Raw genomic sequence first — 18,731 nt, forward strand, 5'->3', positions numbered from 1 at the left:
TTCAGACTTTTCATTGGGCATGAAGCCACATAAACGTAACTGGAGACCTGTAAGATCTCCTAGAATATTATGTTCTATTATGAGACCATATCTTTGTAATCATAGGAATGTCTCACCTCATGGAAGAAATTACTATTTTTCTGGCTTTAATTCTAGCAGCAAAAATTCTAAATATCTGTGGTCAACAAGAGTTATAGCACATACTGTCACCTCAGCAGTGATGACAAAGGCTGTTCACAGATATTTGTAGTCTGTGCACATTTGGGATGTGAATGGAGTCTTAAATTAACTAAATTTGACTATGATAAAGTTTTGAGGCACAAATTCCTCTTTTCCTTCCCACAACAGAGGAGAGGCTTATAGGAAGAGATTAAAATTCTGCAGAAGATCTTGCTTCCCAACTCCAGTTCCATCCAGACTTCTACCCAGTATTCAGAGTCTTCCCCTCCACCCCCCAACAAGTTCACGAATGGCCTATTTTAGCTTCCTCCCTTGTTGTCTTAGACTGCAGAATACAACTCCTGTAACTATTGGTTGTTGCTGTATTCCACATTAACTTAATTCAAAGCATGTCTTTTTTTCTGAAAAGTTAGTAAAAAAGGTGACTAGAGACAAACAAGCTTACAAGTAAAAAGTTATTCAAAGTGTCATACCTACAAATTCAATCTAAAAGTCAAGTTGGCTTTTTCAACTACTTCACTAGTACGACAAAATTGGAAAAAAATTACCTTATCACTAACATTAAAAAGTAGTAAATAAAAAGTGGCAAGTTCATTTTTGTAAGTAATGTTGCATTTTGGGGACAGTATGGTAATAATTAGTAAAACTGTTTGAGTTCTAAACAAACAAACAAACACACACTGATAAAAAGGAGATTCTGCCAGCCAAATTCTGCCCTCAATCACATTGTCCAACATCATTGTACATTTAACCTGTACTCCAGCTTATGGTTTCTGGTCTAGAAGAGACACACTAACTTAAATACAATGTAGTAAAAAAATTAGCAATTATTAGCACTATTTACAAGGCACAATAAATACACATGAATTAAAAAAGAAGGCTCCTTTACTAAAATCTGGCTAATGCACAACTACAAAGCTTTAATATAGAAAGGTAAAACTTTCTAAAATTCACACTCATGTTGAGAGAACTTAGCTAGAGTTCCATGTCAGAATTTTCAGCTTCATCAACCACCCAGGGGTTGGTTAACTTCTGTCATTCTGAACTTTTGTCTCCAAAGACCTGGTCACTCCTCTCTCCCAAGAGGGCTGACTGAGTTCAAAGTTGACAGTGCCCCTTTCTGGATAACCCTATATGGTTAATTCAATCACAGCAGCCTTTTAGGATTTGTAAAGTTGTCTTAAAAGCAATGGTGCTCCACGAGTGCCTTTGAACCTGAATGAGACAGATCCTTCCATCCATGGAGCTGGTGAGCCCTACAGTCACTGAGTCTTAGTCTACCTCTGGTTTCCCATGGGAACCTTGTTTGACTGGTTACAAATTTAATGTCAACCTCTTTCCTCACGTCACAAAAAGGCCAATAAAAGTGGTTTACCTTCCACTCTATGTAATTGCTTTGTAGGACATAAAGAGTTTACCCTTTCCTACACACAAAGAAATTTCAAATCCCTATCATTTTAATTTCAAGAGAAGATGTCAGACAAGAGTCCTCTCATCTCTGAAGTTCATTGGCTTTTCCACAATTTTAGATGCTGCTAACTAATCAGAGGTGGCCATATCCCAGGCACTGTTTCCACAATTTTCTGCAAATATAAACAGTTAGGCTGTTGTCATACCTAGCACTGAACTCATTTACCCTGTCATTAGCTACATGCTAGTCAAGTTGTCTACACATAAAGAGCTTGTCTAGTCTAGGATAAAAGATGTATTTTTAAAAAGTTACCTCAAACATTTTAACTAACATCTTTTAAAAACTCTAGTATAGACAGGTCAAGTTAACTCCTGGGGGAATTCTGTGCCACTGTGCATGTGCAGAATTCATGTCCCTCACAGAATTATTTTTCTCTCCATAGAAAATACAAAATGCTGGAGAGTCACTGCAGTTATGGCTTTTGCCCACCAGGGGATGCTGTGGCACCAAACAGAGGGCAATCAGCTCACCAGCCATAGCAGCAAGCAGTTGATAGGCTGGTGGAGGAGAGTCTGTATTCCTCACACTGCCCTGCCCACGGGGCCAGGTGAGGAGGCACAGGAGGAGCAGGGCATATGGGGCTGCTGGGGAGGGTCACACACTGGGGTTCAAAAGGGCTAAATGGCACTGGTGGGTGCAGGGACACATGGTGTTAGGGGGATGCATGGGGAGAGGGTGGCTGAGTGGGGGTGCAGGGACACATGAGGATGAGGGAGGCACTGCAAGTACACAGGAGGACAGGGGCAGATGTGCCTGACTGAATGGGAGAGGCTAAGGGTCAGCCAGCGTCTGTATGGGGGAGGGTCCCCAACTCCCTAACAATCCCTCCCTCCCCAAAAGCCCCCTATTCCATACTTCTCCCACCCACACTCAACAACCCTCCTGGTTCACTCCCAGGCTTCTTCCCAACAATTACTTCCCTCTCCCTCAGCTCCTCCATTACCCCCACTGCTTCTGAAGGATGCAGGAAATACATTTCTGTATTGCAGTTTATATGAATTATTACTTAAAGTTATGTATTAATATGCCTAGTAAGGAATCTATTTGTCAAAAATATTTCCTGGTTCTTTTTTGTCTGTACTGTTACAGACATACTTGACAGGTATTTTGAAATAAATTACCAAAATAATAGAAACTGGCATGATTATATTGTGTTATTTTGACAAATAAAATATGCAGAATTATGCAATATTGTGTACAGAATTTTTAATTTCTTGGTGTAGAATTCCCCAGGAGTACAAGTTGTATTTTAAACACATTAACTGGTAGAAAGAGTTCACCCATTGTCCAATGATTTGCTTCGTGAGAGTATCTACCCAATTGTTAGCATATCCAAAGACAAGAAATTCAGCAATATAACAATATAAAAGTGAAAGGGTATAAACCCTGTATAATCCATATTCCAATAATAAAATACCTTGTCTCAAAGATCTTAAACCAGAGTAATGCTGTATAACAATTTTATTTGGGGGGGGGGGGGGAGAGATTAATAGTTTTTCTAATACTATAATAAGCAGCTAAAATATTTAGCTATTTTAATTTTTTAAAAACAGTGCTAAGTTATCAAAAACAATAATTTAATCTAAATATGACATATACCTTAAAACATAGCTGCTTTTTATAGTAGTCATTTGGGAATGGGTCATATTTCTCCACCATTTAAATTCAGTAAGAAAGTGCAGCCTATTAGTCTGTCACTACAAATCTGTGCAAATTCCCTTTTTCTAGCTGACACACAGACAATAAAAATCAATGAAAAGATTAATAATCATACCTTATATTTGGTCATGGTGCTAAAATGGTTGTTCCTGAAGAACACACAAAGTTCTCCTTCCTGAACTGCTGAAGTCAGCTCACATAACCCATGGTATGTCAACTGAGTGGCTGTGTTGTTCAGAAATTGTTCAGCTACAAATCCTATAAAAGCAATGCAGATTATTAACTGTGGGTCCATCATACACATCTAAATACATACATACCTACATAAAAAAATTAAATATATCAAAAATTCTCTCTCAGCTAGTGAAATGAACTCTCAAGGCTTATATCAAATTAGATTTCACTAGAAGAAAATAAGTTAACTTTCCTTCTCAATTTACATCTGTGACACTATGACATTACCCAGGGTAGAATCTGAACTGATGGAAAGCTGCATCCTCTCAATTCTCCAGCTTGGGGTGCCTTTTACACTGCTTTGCTGTTGGAGCAGTCACTCCTGATCTGCTCTCACAGAGCTTTCAGCATGTAAATTACTCCCAACTATACTGCTGGAGTGCCAGCCACTCCTGAATTACACTGCAGAGCAACACGAGCAAATTCCCAGTCCCAGACTTTCCCCCAGAAATGTGCATCTTGTATTGCCCAGCCCTCTCCTGGATAACACATGCTCATATAAATAAAATATATTTTATTAAAAGAAAACGTTATGTACAAATCCTGTTATCCCAAAGTTTCCCAAACAGTTCAATCCAAGCACACCGATTTAGATAAAACAATAAAACAAGTTTATTAACTACAGAAAAAGTTTTGCGTAATTACAAGTAATGAGGCATAAATATCAGGACTGGTTACAAAGAAATAAAAGGCAAGAATACAATTAATACCTAACTTAATAAGCTAAGTGAATTTAAAGCAAAAAGTCTCTCTCACCACATGTTCTAGCAGTCTTACTGGCTAATTTCCTTTCAGACAGGATTCCCCCTTCAGTCCAAATCTGTTTCTTCGTTCCTCAGGTGTTGTAGTTGCCGTTGATAGAAAGAAAGGGAGGAATGTTTTGGGACACCTGTTCCCCTTTCTTATAGTTCTTTTTCTTTGAAAAAGATCTCCAAGTGTGGTTCAGGAGACAGAAAATCTGTGGGGATGTGAACCTCCAGCTGTTTCTTTGCCAAAAATGTAGGTTTCTCACTCACACCCTCTTTCCTGCCAAAGAATGGCCACTTAACCAGGTGACAAGTCCATTTGATTTTTTTGACACCTGAAGCATCAGTTTGGCTCTTGTCATTGAGGAACTGGTTTATGCCTGCTTTTCTGAACTTGTAACATCTCAGTAATATTATACAGTAAAATCTTGTAACTTTACCTATAATGTTGCCACACATATTTTACCAAGACAGCAATGATCAGCCAATTATGAATTTTCAAATGATACCTCAGAAGGCATACTTTGTATCCCTATGTTCACCCTTTTTACAAGACTATAATAAATTTTGTACGGACGGTCACAAAAGCATTAAATTTTTTACTGCAATCTTATTGCAGTCTTTTTGTTCTATGTTTGTACAGTGCCAAGCATAATGGGGTCCTGCTCCACAATGGGCTCCTATGTAATACAAATCAATAATAATGATAATAATTTAACAGAGGTGGGATTTTAAAAAATCTCTCTTGTACAAAAACAGTGCATTTTACCAATCATGTTATTTGACTTAGCACCATGGAATCCTGATTTTAAAAAAACAGCACTATAATAAATCAAGGTAGCACATTAATTGGATTAAAAACTGGCTAACTGGAAAATCTCAGGTGCTAACTGTAAATGGAGAATCATCATTCAATAGGGGGTTTTCTAGTGGGGGTCTGACCGGGATCTTTTCTTGGTCCAACTCTTCAATATATTTATCATCAATGATCCAGAAGAAAATATAAAATCATTGCTGGCAATGCTTGTAGATGACACCAAAATTGGTGGATGGTAAACAGTGATAACGACAGGTCAGTTCTGCAGAGTGATCTGGATCGTTTAATAACCTGGGCACCTTTAAGCAGCAAGCATTTTAATACAGACAAAACACAAGGTCACACATCTAGGAAACGTACATTAACCAGAGTTGTTTGAGATGTGTTGTGTATATTTATTCATTCCACTCTTGGTGTATGTGCGCCCCATTTACTCAGGATCAGAGTTGTTTGACTGACAGTGTCTTTTGCAACCACCCATGGCCCTGAGTATCCTCATGCTTTGCACTGGGGGCATAGAGGGTGAAGCAGCTCAACCACCACTCGCTTCCTTCAGCACAGAAACCAAATGAAACAAGATCCTGTAGTAGAGTGGAAGGCGTGCACACAGCAGAAATATATATATGAAAGAGAGAGAGAGAGAGAGAGAAACATCTTGAAGGAAATATTGTTACTAATACAAAAGTAATATAACTATAGTTACATTATCATGTAACTGTAGTTCAAGATGTCATCAATGTGGAGGAGGGAGGGATAGCTCAGTGGTTTGAGCATTGGCCTGTAAAACCCAAGGTTGTGAGTTCAATCCTTGAGGGGGCCATTTAGGAATCTGGGGCAACAATTGGGGATTGGTCCTGCTTTGAGCAAGGGGTTGGATTAGATGACCTCTTGAGGTCCCTCCCAACCCTGATAGTCTATGATGCCACTTACATAGAGGGAAATGTAGCCATAACCCCCCTCAGCTTCCATGCAACTCAAAGCACTTTTTGGCTAACGACTCCAAAAGCAGGGATAGAGAACAGGCTTGGGACAACATGAAATATTTAGTCTGGTCAACACAGTACTATAGAGAGTGACCACTGGATCAGCACATGTGAGGTCCTTGAGGATTTTTGATACAGTAAGAGGAGAGAAGATGAAGAGCGACCGTATCAGAGGGAAGTCAAGTCCAGAGCACTTCAACTGCAGTATGCAGTCCAGGATCTTAGGTATTGAAGCCTGTTGGGCCACCCATATGGAAAACCTCTTCCACTTAGAGTAGGTTCTTCTCATGGATGGGTTCCTGCTTAGAATCAAGATACCCTGGACAAGTGACAAGCAGCCCTTTTCCAGGATACTCATCCAAGCAGCATTTAGGCAGTCAGTTGTAGTGACACTAGGTCTGGGTGAAGTAACTGTCCCTGTGATAACAGGTCTGGGTGGAGTGGGATCTTGCTGGGGGTTGCACCAACAGATGTAGCAAGTTCATAAGACAGAACTGTCTCAGCCATTACAGAGTTATGGGGATGAGCCTGAGATGCTCTCATCTGGCTTTGATAGTCACTCTGTAGAATCAGTGGGAAGGTGTAACAAAGCCTTTAACTCCACTCCAAAAGGAATGTGATTGGAGGGACTCTGTATTCATGGCCTCTGGAGCAAAGCTGGAGCACTTTGCATTATCTCTGGTGACAAACAGATCTATTACCCATGTCCTCCACAACAGAAAATGTACTCTTGGTGAATTTCTGCAGCAACCACTTGTGGTCAGTGACTAAATGCCAGCTCAGGAAACCCACTATGTCACTGCTGGTTCCTGGCAGGTGCAGCATTATCAAAGGGATGTTTCATAGCACCAATTCCACAACTTGATCACTTCATTACCCAATGGGGGAGATAGCACACCCCCTCGCATATGTAATATATTGCCAGTGTTTTGTTGGTTTGTGTGTTACAACGTGCCATAGGACCAGGAGGAGACCACACACTGGCCTGATGACCCAAAACTCCAGCACTTCTGTGTGTAGTCTCACCTCCTCCGGGGACCATCTCTCTTATATTTGGCAATGGTCCAGGTGGGTGCTCCCATCCTGTCCTAGATGAGTCCGTGATCAGTGTTCAGGATGTTTATGGGGTTTCAGATGGTTCTCCTTTCTGAACATTGTTGGGGGTAGGCACCAGGTCAGTGCTCTCATGACACGGAATAATATTACCATTGATTTGCTCAGCAGATGGTTCCTGGGGACTGACCTAAGCCATAGTTGTAGGGGCATCAGGTGAAGTCTGGCAAGCAGCATCACATATGTACATGTGGACACATGACCCAACAGTGTCAGCTAAGTCTGCACACCCCTGGCCGGGTTAGTGATCATCCCATTTACTAGGGATTGGATTGCAAGGAGCCTATCCTGAGATACGTATGCCTGAGCTGTTACCAAATCTATTCTGGCTCCTATAAATTCTAACGTTTGCATTGGAATCAGGGGTGGTTTCTCTCAGTTGATCAAGAGGGCTATCTGGACAAACAGGACTACTACATAGCCTTAGCACAGTTTTTGGAAGCAGCAGAGAGATAGCCTTGCATGATTGGTCACAAAGGTGCAAGCTGCCATGTGTCCCAGGAGCTTATTGTGTTTTGAGGTCTCCCCTGAATTGCTTGTACCAGACCTGACAAGATGACAAATGTGTCTAAGGGAACATAGGCTCTGGTTTCAATGAGTCCAAATATGCCCCTATAAACTGTATCGTGTATAGGGATTAATGTGGATTTTTTTTTACATTCAACTACAGATCCAACTCGTGGAACAGAGCATGGGCCATCTGGGTGAAAGACAGCAGTGCTTTGTAGGAACGGCCCTTGAGTAGCTAGTCATCGAGGTACAAGAAGACTAGAATCGCTTCTTGTTGGAGTTAAGCAGCCACTACGGTCAGGGCTTTTGAGAACAATGTTTGGGCTGAGGAAAGGCTGAAAGGAAGCACTCAGTTTGGAAATTATCCTGGCCTAGAGTGAAGCATAGGTATTTCCTATATGATGGGTGTATTGTTATATGGAAATAGACATCTTGTATGTCAAGAGCTGAAAATCAATCCTCTTTCTTTAGTGAGGCAATTATAGCTGCCAGAGTCAACATTCTGAATTTTTGAGACTTTACTACCTTGTTTAGAAGTCTTAGATGTAAGATCAATCTTCATCGTCCCTCAGCAGAAGGAAATACTTAGAGTAAAATCTCTTGCTCTTTGTGAGGAGGAGGAGGAACTGGTTCTATTGCTCCTAATCGAAGAAGATTTCACTTCTTGTCTCAATAAAAGCTAACGAGAGGGGCCCTGAAGGGGGACAGGGAAGAGGAATGAAAGTTAGAACAACATAAAATGGATGGTTTAACCTGATATTACCTCTATTACCCACTTGTCTGTAGTGATCTGCCTCCAACCATGGTGGAGGTAGGCAAGCTGGTCTCTAAACGAGGGAGGTGGGCTAATAGGCACAGCTGTAAATCCAGAGGCAGAGGTGGTTTTGAACCCTCAACCAACCCAAAACTATTGCTTCATGCAACCCCCTCTCTGAAATCTGTCTTTGTGAGTGGTTCAGTGGATCTATGGGATCTGGAAAACTGAGTAGGATGTGATCTCTGGCCAGTCTGTGACCTACTAAACCTTTTCTTATATGTAGGTGTATATATGCCCTGAGATCACAAAGTAGCCCTGGAGTCCTTTAGGACTCATCCGTGGCCTCCAAGAACAGTTTATGACTGTCAAGTGGAGATCTTCCACACTGTTCTGTACTTCTCTCAAAAACCCTGAAAGATGGAGCCATAATGCCCTCTCATAACCACTGCCATGGAGAAGGACCTGGCAGCAGTGTCCACAGCAGTTCTGGCCACCAACCAGCTCTCTGAGATGGATTAGAATTGCGCCCTATGTTCTTGGGGCAGATGTTCAACGAAAGCCACAAATTCATTATAATTCAGCCATCAGGGCCTGATAATTTGCAATCCTGAACTGAAAGGGTTGCTGATTAATAGGCCTTTCACCCAAAGGGATCCAGCATTTTCTGGTCTGTCTCATATGGGGGGGGAAGAGAGAAGTGCTGCATCCCCCCCCCCGTTTACCACATCCACCTCCAGGGAGTTAGGCAGGGAATGGGAGAACAAAAAGAATCCCTAGAGGGAACATAAACACTTCTTATCCACCCCTTTACACATGGTTAGAATAGTGGCAAGTGTCCATCAGATCATCTTAGCTAGATCTAGGAGCACCTCATTGATTAGTAACACACCCTTGAGGAGTGTTGCTGACTACAAGATATTCAACCCTTTGTGCTGTGAATCCTTGACCTCCTCGAGAGAAATATGAAGGGTGTCAGCTACCCTCTTTATGAAGTCTTTATATTGCTGGATGGTAGTGGAGGCATAACTGCTTCATCCAGATGCAAGAATGAAACAGATGTTTGAGGGGGGCCTGCTTATTCGCCCTAGCTGCCCGCTCCTCAAATGTCGCCTCCTGGGTGAGGGCTGGTTGGGGAGGAGAATGCTGTACAACTCTGCCCTCCCTGTGAGATTTTGCCAGACCACCGGTACGTTGCTGTAGATAAGCAGCTCAGGGCCCCAGAATGGCCACTGGAGGGCCCACAGAGAAGTAGAAGTGGCATGCATGGTTTCACCACCCTTGATAAATTAGCCTTATCTTCCCTATGACTTTCAGAGAATGGGATCCTGAATGGATGTGTAGAGAACCATGAACAGAAATAGAGGATACTGACTGGAAGTCTCCTTCATCTGCCTCTATCTGATCCAAAGGGGGAGCACCTGCAGGAAACAGTAGAGAATCCTGCAGTACTAGAGGACAGTAGTCCAGAGATCAGGTTTCAGTACTAAGAGATACTCAGTACCCAGCAGCAGGGGGGACTGTGGTTCATCCATTATTGAGAGGTCCTTAGTAGAGCTGAATTCCTCTGGTACTGAGTAGGGGGAGTAGTACCCCTGAGGTAGCTGAGACCATGGTCGCCAAAGCCACTGTGGACGTACCGAAGTAGACACCGATGGTGTCTGGTGCTGTTGCCTAAGGGTGCCGCATGCATGGGTACCGAAGGCTGGGCTGAACTCAACAGTGCCAGTCCCAACTCTCTAAGCTTCCCCTCCTTGGCAGTAGAGGTTACCAAGGCCTTATCAGAACCATGTCTTTCCTTTGTGCTCTGGGATTTTATGGCCACAGCGATACTGGAGGAGGAATCCTTCAACTCAGAAGGTAATAAGTAGAGATGTGAAGGCTTTGGAGACTTAGATCTCACCAAGGACTTAGATCTTTTCAGAGCTGTCGCCTTAAGGTGAGAGTCCATGTTCCTCTTTTTGGAAACCTTCCCTAAAGGCTTCAAAAGGACTTTCTCAAGGGAAGCTTGCGGGGTGCTGGATCTGCCTGGAGACAGATGTATTAGTTCATTTACTAACCTGACTCAGAAGCTGATGGAATGCTCCCTTCAGCCATTTAACAGTCTGAGTTTAATTTCTCTATTTTTCCCTTACCCTAGACTTGAGGGCCAGATGGAAGTTGCACTTCTGGGAGACACAGGACTCCCCCAGGCAACAGACACAGATTGGCAATCTCCCACTTCACTTCAGTAGTAATTCAGGTTTGTTTACTGTTTTTCCTGGAAGAGTCTGTGGATTGCTGGAGAACTAGTAATATTATGACACTGCAAATACCAAGAAAAAGAAACGTGAGGGGAAATAATTTTTATTCACACTATTTAAAATTGTCCACTTTATTAACATCTATTTAGATCAAATGCCTGCCTAACAAAAGAAAAGCTATCTAACCTTCCCGGGATCCCCGTTCACAATCTCCAGGTCTTGTGAAGAAGGCCTCGAACAAAAAAAGGACTTGGCATTTCTGATATTAGTAAGATATGAACTAAATAAAAAACCACGCATACACACAAACTTTTCAGGCTCTCTTTATGCATTATGAAGATGCACAAAAAAGTATGCAACCAGTTTTTTGTGCCTCCCTCACCGTTCAGATCAGCTTTAATAATGTACTTTACATGTACTTAAAGCTATTTTCAAAGTCTTAAATGTGGCCAATCAAAAATAATTTTTACCAACACTGTCAGAGGCATTTCACTACAAGAGACAGTTACCCACCTATTTCCAACAGTTTGGGCTATAAAGCTGTTCAATACAGATTGTAAATAAGGGAGAAGTAATGTGTTCCCTTATGAGCATACTGAAAATTCAATCATATTAGAGCCTTCATAAAAGGATTATTCCATTTAACATTCTTGCACTTACTATAGTTCAGGCTCCTTATAAGCAAACAAATACCTCAAGTTTTCAAAACAGTTAAATTTAACAGTTTTACAAGGTCGCAGGATTTTAAAAAAAAAAGTCACCTTTTTGGATGTTTTTCCATACCTGGTCCCTGTCCAAAGATGAACTTTTCTGAAAACACCTACCAAAATCTTCAGTAATATTTTGGTAAAGTAAGAATGAAAAAAAATTTTTTTTTCCATTTTTCAACCATCTAGCTCCAAAACAGCTGAGCTTTGAAGACTTGCCCATTTTTTACAGCTGACAATGCCTTTGTTAGATTGACCAGTATATATCAGCACTGTAAATCTTATTTGTATTCTACTATTACCTTTATTCTTGTAAACAATTCTGTAATTCTCTTAAACAGCATCATGGTACAGGACTATTATAAAGCTCCCCAATCTGTTATTTGGAAGCCACTTCTAAATATGGACAAAATGAGTTTTAAAATTCCATGACTCTGTAGAAAACCTAAAATGGTTGTATTTAATAATATGGAAAATTACCACTTTCCCAATATTTCCAGTACCTCATAAACCATGTCATATTTATTCTAAATTTTGAGTTAAGCATTCATGTTGTGGTTCCGGATGGTACCTGCCTATGCAGGGAAGATGGTAACTAGCTGAAAGGATTCCAGGTAGAGGTGGATAGCACAGGGGTATTTCCTCCCACAAGGTAATGAGAGCTAAAGGTAGCCCCTTTATTATATTTAGATAAGAAGAATTTTATATTTGTTAAAACAAACTGGCTTATATAGTCATCAGTTTAGAGCAAATGCATGTATTAGTTTGCAACTTAAAAGTTTTAAGTGGCTCAAGACCATTATTTGGACCCTTATTTAGGCATTTCTGAGTGCACTGCCTAAATCACTTTTGAATATGAAATTTAGGCTCATAAATCAATTAGGTGTTACAACACGAGGGCAGCAATGCCTGAATATCTTTAAAAATCTGAGGTTAAGTGTTTACCTAGTTGTCCTAGAGGATATTTTTTCCAAGAACTATTATTTATATTTTCATTACAGTAGCACAGAGACCCCAACTGAGATTGGGGTACTATTGTACTAAACACTATACAAATACACAGCAGGAGACAGTTTATAATCTGAATAAAAATGACAAAGGGTTGGAGGAGAAACAGAGTTCATAGAGAAATGAAACTGGCTTGCCTTAAACCACACAGCAGCCAAGTGGCAGAGCCAGGAATAAAACCTAAATCTGCCACAATAGGACACTGGAACAGGATTTGAGAGAATCTCCTGGTGCAACCTGGACTGTGAGACTGCTTAGCCCTCCAAACCTACTAGCCTGGGTTGCCTCTCACATTGTGAGGCTCATGTCAAACACAGAGGTTCTCAAACTGTGGTTCGTGGAACCTGGGCAGCTGCACACGAGAGAATGAAGGGCCATCCACCTAATTAGTGGAGCCGCGCAGGCATGGCTCCACTAATTAGGTGCCTGGAGAAGATGCACATATAAGGTGAGGTGGTGGCCTTGGGGGGTGGGGTAGGTGGTAGGGGCCAGTGGGGTGAGAAGAAGGGGTGGAGGAAATTTGGGATGTGCAGGGCTGCGGCAGCCAGAGAAAAAGAGGTGACTTTCCCCAGCTCCAGGGCTGCAGCTGCCAGGGAGAGAAAGCCCTCCTTCCCAGCCTCAGCTCTGTGGCAGCTGCAGCACAGAGAAAAGGGGCACAACTATCACATTAGAAAGGTAAGTCTATCGATATTAAAATATGAGTTGTGTGCTTTTATTTGTAGAATAAACAATGTTGTTTATCTTTTTTTAATATAGTGCTTTTATCCAAAGCGCTTTACAATAGTTAGCTAACAGTACAAACCACATTTGGAAAGATTAAGTGGTCCTCCGAAATCCTTAGCAATTTTCAAGTGGTCCGCAAAAAAAAAAAAAAAAAAAGTTTGAGATCCACTGCTCTAACAGGTACTGCACTTACACAGGCATTCATAGGCAGGGACACAGCCAACTGAGTTACATGAATGATCTCCCAGCCACTCATGAACCATCAATAGAGAGGCTCTCGCCAATCCCCCCCTCCCGCCCAGCTCCATATACCTGACCAGTGTAAGTTCATATTTAGTTCGCCTGTTCTTCATAGGAAAGTGGATATGTACCATCCTTTGTAATCGAAGCTGAGATTTCCCAAGCACTTCCACCAAAACACACTTTTAGGTAAAATGTAAAACAGATTTATTAACTACAGAAAGATAGATTTTAAGTGATTATAAGTGGCAGGCACAGAGATCAAAGTTGGTTATCTAAGAAATAAAATAGTTAGAATTTAAACTGCATTTCTAACAGACTAAACAAGATTTGAATCAAGCAGTGTCTCACCCTAACAGATGATACAAGCAGGTTACAGTTCTTCAATACACACAGACTGGACTACCTTCCAGCCTGAGACCAAACTTCCCCAGTTCAAAATCTTTGTCTTCCAGATGTGCTTTAGGTGTTGAGATCTGGGGTGAGGGAAGAGAGGCCAAGTGATGTCACTGTCTCTCTTTTTATACTTTCTTCTAGCTGCTAGAAAGATCCTTGCTGTGCTGCAGGGATCCGTCAGTCCCCATTTGACAAGCAATAATCTCCACTGCTTTAAAGAGCCTTTGGGATAGGATTGTTTTCTTGAAGGGCTATTAACACTGTCCGGGGCCTTCTTTGTTGTAACTGAAAGGCTGGCTGTGGGCGTTCCCAACCTCACAACATATTTCAGTAACACATATAGCGATACTTAACTTCACATACAATGACAGTACATACCATCCAACAGCATATTAAATGTTCAACAGATCAAGACTTGTTAAATGATACCTCACAAGGTATACTTTGTATAACACACATCATAATCTCATGTTAGTGATGAATATGGGGGGGAGGTCCCAGGATGCTACTTTAAGGTAGAGAATGTCACACCTATCCTCTGTAACACACTGCCTCAGGTATAAAACCTTATGGAACTGAAGAGATTAGACAGTTTGCAAAAGTCACAAAGCCTTGTGAAACTAAACACTGGTCAGGCTTGTGCTATACCCCTTCTGATACTGACAAACAACATTTTCACAATGGTTTCTGTGGCATATTTAGAAACAGTATTGTAAAGACTACTAACTTCAAATTAAAAATGGAGTCCACCCATGAAATTTTGAATGAATTTTTTGAATCAATTTTTTGAATAGACTATACTTCTATTTAAATTTCAAAGTATTAAAGTAAGGCTATTTGTAGAAGAATCAGAATAAAGCTTGCACCAGTCCTGAATATTTCAAGAATAATCTTTAGCTCTTCAAACTCTCAAACTACTTACCTATACTTGCAATTGTATAGAAAACTGAATACATGGTGATGCATACTTGTTTTCAGAGCACAATGGATTTAAACCTTGCAGTAACTGAAAAGTTGAATGAAAAATTTTAAGCTCCTGTGTTTTCTGTAGATCACCACTGATGACCCCCACTACCGATTAGAGACTCTGCCTCTGAGTGCAACAAACATAATGAGCCTCCAACTAATGATGGCTCCAAAAATTAATCCCTGCCTGAATCAACTATAGTCTATGGATCAAACTTTAGAACAAAAATAGATTGTATTTTTTTGTGAAATACATACTCACTCACACATGTGCAGTTTACACATGTGCATTTTTACTGACACTATTTTTCATATCCCTTCACCAGTAAAGGAAGGCTCCCTTATTACAGAGTCCAAATGCACAAACCACAGAAAGAACAGCTGATAGATTACAAGTCTCAACAATAACGTATAATAGCTTTTCTTTATGTTTCCAGTCTGAAATCTTGAGACCTACCATGCGTAGAAGTACTATATCTTTCTAATAGTGATTTTCCCCTTTCCAAATGATATAAAGTTTCCATGTCTAAACAAGATATGTTGAGACATAGCAGATCTGAAACCTGTCACTGACCCTGACTGAACGTTGCCCATGAGACCTCAAACTAATGAAATTCTGTAAGAAGAGAAAGATTTCTCCAGCTTTTTAAAATTTAAAAATAGCAGAGCTCAGAGGTTTGCAAAGCTTTGTAAATTCCAGTCTCAGAGGGCAATCCCAGTGCAGATGGTTTAATGGGCAAAGATGCAGTTGAGATTTAGTGTGCACGATTAATGCAGTATATCACATGGATGTCACCACCACGGGACAGACTACATATACAGCAGACCAATATACAAAATGTATAATTAAAAAAAAGTGTAATAATTTTTAAAAATGTATAAATGGATACTGCACTTCATTAGTTCCAGTAATTAAAGAAGAAAAAAATTACAATGGCAGCATTCACCCACCTTCACTAACCAGCTCACTGTTGTCCGACTGTTTACAACAGATTATCTTCTCCACCAATTGATTGTAACTACAATTACCAACTGCCTTCACAATGTCAGCAATCTGGAAAAACAAATAATTCATTTATCTTTATGAAGAACAGAAAATCCATTGTTTGCTCCTGTGTGCCTACTGGAAGTGTTCATAACAAGATAAAATATATCAAAAATGAATTGTCCACAAGAGGTTTTAGTCTTTTGGGTATACCACACTAAGGTCAATACATAGCCCTGGTTTGAAAAGCCTTAACCCAAGGATGCAGCACACATTTTGTGGAGTGCGCAAAATTCCATTTTAATTATGGAGTATGAGCTAGGGTTTAAGTTTAATACTACACGCTGCCCTCAATACAGAGTTATATGAGTGGGCGATCTACATAAAAAGATCAGGGGTAGAATCAGTCTTTTAATCAATATCTCAACTTTCAGTTATTTATTATTTTTTCAGTTGTGTTATTGGCACATAATTATTTTTCAGTTGTGTTAGTGGGGAATATGCTGGTTTTTTATAAAAAACAAATTTTTTCCCACTTCCTTTCTTATTCCCTTTTTTCTGTATCATGCCTTCATACTTTCCAGACCCATTCTTGCAGGCAGCCTGCAAACTCAGGCTGCATTAGTTGTACTTGGTACACATCTGGAAGATTCTCTGCAACCATGAGAGTTACAAACTTTATTTTTTAAATGTGAAAACTTAGACTCTGCAGAACCAATGTGTCATGTGGGTCACATAAAAATCAATCAATACATGCCTACTTAAGCCACATTTCTTTATTCCTTTTTAGGATACATTATAATGTGCTGCAAGTCACTTACATGTATGTTCCAGAGGATCCCAAAGAAAAAAGTTAAAAAATTAGATGGCTTCATCTAGTAGTTTTTTTGTTTTTGTTTTTTTTAAGTACTCAAACATTTAGCATCCAAAAAATAATGCATTCCTATTTTAGGAAGGCTATTACAAAGTTTTCACAATTTAAAAAAGTATATGTCTGCCACAGTTGTCTCCGGAAGCTCATATAAGTCTTGATCTATACAAAAATCAAGTTAACTAATGTCATCTAGATTGAAAATGTAGATGTTATCTGTTAGAGAAATACCTGTGGGAACAGTTAGCTTTTTACATTAAAGTAATGTAAAAAGCTAAGGAAATTCTGGATCTGTTACATCAGCATGGGAAATGATTTCCAGAATTAAGGTCCCTCCATTAAGACATCCTCCCGACCAAATCTCAAGATACTCAAATCTTGAAACTATAGCATGAGCATGTCAGCTGATTTAAACCATATTGGAAGATCACAGAGTCAGATGCTCAAGTAGCTGAGACAAAACTTGGTAAATACCAACTTAAAATCTAAGTTCTTCAGACCAAGGATCACTTTTTCATGTGTTTCTAAATCAGCGGGGCTTCAGTCATAGCTGGTGCCACAAAAGACTAACCTAATAATAAATAACTATTAATATCAGTAAGAAAGGCTTGATTTGCACCTGGAAGCAAACAGGAAACCAGAAAAGTTTTGGAACACCAATGTGTGTTTCTCCCTTGGCCAAAACTACAACAACTATTGTTTCTCCTGTTCTCCAACATTGTCACCCATAGAGTTCACAAAGGTCTGAACTATAGATGTAGGGTGCATCAGAGAGAGACGGGTTGCTGTCTGTAGTGCTAAAATGAGATGAAAACATTTTCTGGCCAAGAAAATTGCCAGGTGAAACAAAAAACACAACTAGAAAAGAGCCTAGATAATTACAAGACAGAGTTACAAATCATTAGGAACACATCAATCATACAGAGAGGCTATTCTAGCCGTATAACTCCCCAGCCAAACAGTATCACCTTCTTTTCTTAAGTGGATGGCGCCTCAGCCAGCCCATCTTAAGAATAAGTGATATAATTTTGTTTAAGATAAAAATTTCATTTTTTCAACTTGATTTTGTTGAAATTTTGTTGATTCTGTTTCAGTTCTTGAAACAGAAGCTGCTAAAAGCAGGTAGGAATTTCAGGAAGGAGGGAAGTCACATCACGTTCACTAACTTCTTAGTGTCCAAACTCTTATATGAGCAAACAAGGTAAGAAATGAATACCACTCCTAGAAAGGGCAAAAACAAACTCAGTACTTCCCTAGACCAGCAGTGCTATTTTGCACTGATGCAGGACTTGAAATAGACTTGTCTAAAATCTAGAACTTTATAATATTCAATCATTGCAAAGTTATAGTCCCTTAAAATGAACAGTATGATTTCACACCACGCTTCAAGGTGAAATTTTAATCTTTCAGGGTGCAGACTCAAAAGAAAACATGATCAGCTCACTGTAACTCCTGTCTACACAACAACAAGAGAGACTAGGAGCCTTAGGTTAAAATTAAACAAGAATCTGAAAATTCTGATGTGCCATACACATCAGTAAAATGTAAAATAGTTCAGACAGGAAATAGATAACTCATCATCTAAGCTAATTTTGCTTACCTGAGGATCCACTAACCATCCATGGTACAAAGGGATATCAAGAAGGTCAAATACTATGCATTCAGGTGTATATTCAAAAACTCGTACACCAGTGAACTTCACGTTCACATCCAGACCTGTCTGTAGCTTATGTAGGATAGCCATTGCATCACTCATGTTCTGACAACAAAAAGAAAAATATAGATGAACCAAATGGATGGCACTAGAGCATTTTCTACACTTGGTAGCTACTCTTGTAAGTTAATAATTCATCTGATTCAGTGTTTTATATACAACTTGCAAAAGGGCACATTAGGTAAACAATGGATTCAATACATTTTCTCAGTTACACCAGTATCACAACTTAAGATATGTCTTCAAATACAAGAAAATATAAATTCATTTACAAATTTTATTGAACAAATAATCTACATGTACTAAACAGCACAATTTAAGTTCATTAAACCTATTTATATATATTGAGGTAGTATGTCAGAGGTCCCAGTCCCATGTACAAGCTGTATAACAGACAGCTCCTGGCCTTAA

General features: G+C 39.9%; 1 protein-coding gene across 3 annotated transcripts in view; it reads right to left on the reverse strand.

Annotated features, from left to right (window-relative positions):
• The window catches only part of MINDY2 (MINDY lysine 48 deubiquitinase 2), a 109,514-nt gene that overhangs the window by 49,568 nt on the left and 41,215 nt on the right, over nucleotides 1–18,731 (reverse strand). For all 3 annotated transcript variants that reach the window (XM_075133050.1, XM_048867543.2, XM_048867542.2), the window contains exons 4-6: nucleotides 18,207–18,365; nucleotides 15,702–15,804; nucleotides 3,426–3,568 (exon numbers count right to left, since the gene is read on the reverse strand). In XM_075133050.1, coding sequence (XP_074989151.1) covers nucleotides 3,426–3,568; nucleotides 15,702–15,804; nucleotides 18,207–18,365 — 405 coding nt within the window. The remainder of the gene's footprint in view (nucleotides 1–3,425; nucleotides 3,569–15,701; nucleotides 15,805–18,206; nucleotides 18,366–18,731) is intronic.

The sequence above is a fragment of the Caretta caretta genome, chromosome 10 (assembly GCF_965140235.1).
Source record: "Caretta caretta isolate rCarCar2 chromosome 10, rCarCar1.hap1, whole genome shotgun sequence".
NCBI classification, from domain to species: domain Eukaryota; kingdom Metazoa; phylum Chordata; order Testudines; family Cheloniidae; genus Caretta; species Caretta caretta.